General features: G+C 39.5%; 1 protein-coding gene across 1 annotated transcript in view; it reads left to right on the top strand.

Annotated features, from left to right (window-relative positions):
- Positions 1 to 242: 242 nt before the first annotated feature.
- Positions 243 to 1,329, top strand: part of LOC106529129 (uncharacterized) — a 4,766-nt gene continuing 3,679 nt past the window's right edge. The window contains exon 1 of the mRNA XM_014024467.1: positions 243 to 860. Within this exon, the coding sequence (XP_013879921.1) occupies positions 685 to 860 (176 nt within the window). The 5' untranslated portion in view covers positions 243 to 684. The remainder of the gene's footprint in view (positions 861 to 1,329) is intronic.

The following is a 1,329-nucleotide window of genomic DNA, read 5'->3' as shown; positions in this document are numbered from 1 at the left end:
ATACTACATTACACTTAAAATACTGCATTACATATAAGATACTACATGTAAAATACTACATTACATATAAGATACTGCATTACATGTAAGATACTGCATGTAAAATACTACATTACATATAAGATACTGCATTACATGTAAGATACTGCATGTAAAATACTACATTACATGTAAAATACTGCATTACATATAAAATACATGTAAAATACTAAATTACATATAAAATACTACATATAAAAACATCACATGATGTAATCAGGTGGTTTCCATCTGAAGTCAAACGATGTTTGAAGGTTAATTTTGCTCGTTAACGACTTCATTAATTGAACTTCCTGTTGGACCTGGAACATGTTTTAGTTCTTTTCTAAGATAAATTTTTGCACAGACCTCCAGAGTTTGCAGCTCAGACAGAGTCCAGGTCCTGCTGGTTCAGGTCCAGGTCTAGGTGCTGGTCCTGACACCAGCTGTTCCAGGTCTGTAAGCCGATCCAGAGGGAGGAAGAGCAGCTCTGCATCTTTAATGATCATTCATCATTGATGGCAGCAGAACAATCCTCCGGACGTTCTGTCCATTAGAACCCCCCTCAGGGTTCAGGCTGGGGGGTCCCCTGCAGCGGCCCACCCCACATCTGATCATGACCAGAGGGCTTCAGGTGGAGCTCTCCAGGTGAGCCTGCAGGTGCAGATGGCGGGGACAGGTGGAGAAGTGGACCTCGGAGGGTCCTGGCACCGCGGGGTCGTCCAGAGGAACACCCCCCTGCTGTCCGGTTCTGTGCTGCCCGGGAACGGATCCYGGACCCCACTGAGGTTACCGTCTCTGAGCAGAGGGTCCCGCAGGCGCAGCGGCATGGCTCGTCTCAGGTACTGAAACTAAAGATTTACTTATAAAACCTGAGGTTCAGAAATACATCTGGAAAATAAATATATCTGGAAAAAGGTTTTTATTTTGATTTTATATCAATTTGTAGTTCTTGAAAATATTTTTGTATTTGTTTACATAAATGATCCAGTTTAGCAGCTTCTAATACATAAAGTAGTTTATGTAGTAATATGTAGTTTAATTTATTTAAACCTTTATTGGTACTTTTGGGAACAATTTGCTACAAAAACACATTTTTTTGTCCAATCCAGGCTGAGAATCTGTCCCAAAGATGTTGCAGGACTCAGTAAACATCAGAGTTTTAAAGTAACTAAGTACAAATACTTTGTTACTGTACTCAAATAGTATTTTTGGGTTACAGTACTTTACCTGACTAATTATTTTCAGCCTACATTTTACTACTTCTTACATTTTCACACAGTTATCTGTACTTTTTACTTCTTACATTTT

This window comes from Austrofundulus limnaeus, unplaced genomic scaffold, assembly GCF_001266775.1.
Source record: "Austrofundulus limnaeus strain Quisiro unplaced genomic scaffold, Austrofundulus_limnaeus-1.0 Scaffold424, whole genome shotgun sequence".
Classification (NCBI taxonomy): Eukaryota; Metazoa; Chordata; class Actinopteri; order Cyprinodontiformes; family Rivulidae; genus Austrofundulus; species Austrofundulus limnaeus.
Note: the sequence above shows the minus strand (reverse complement) of the source record. Positions and strands in the feature narration are given on the sequence as shown.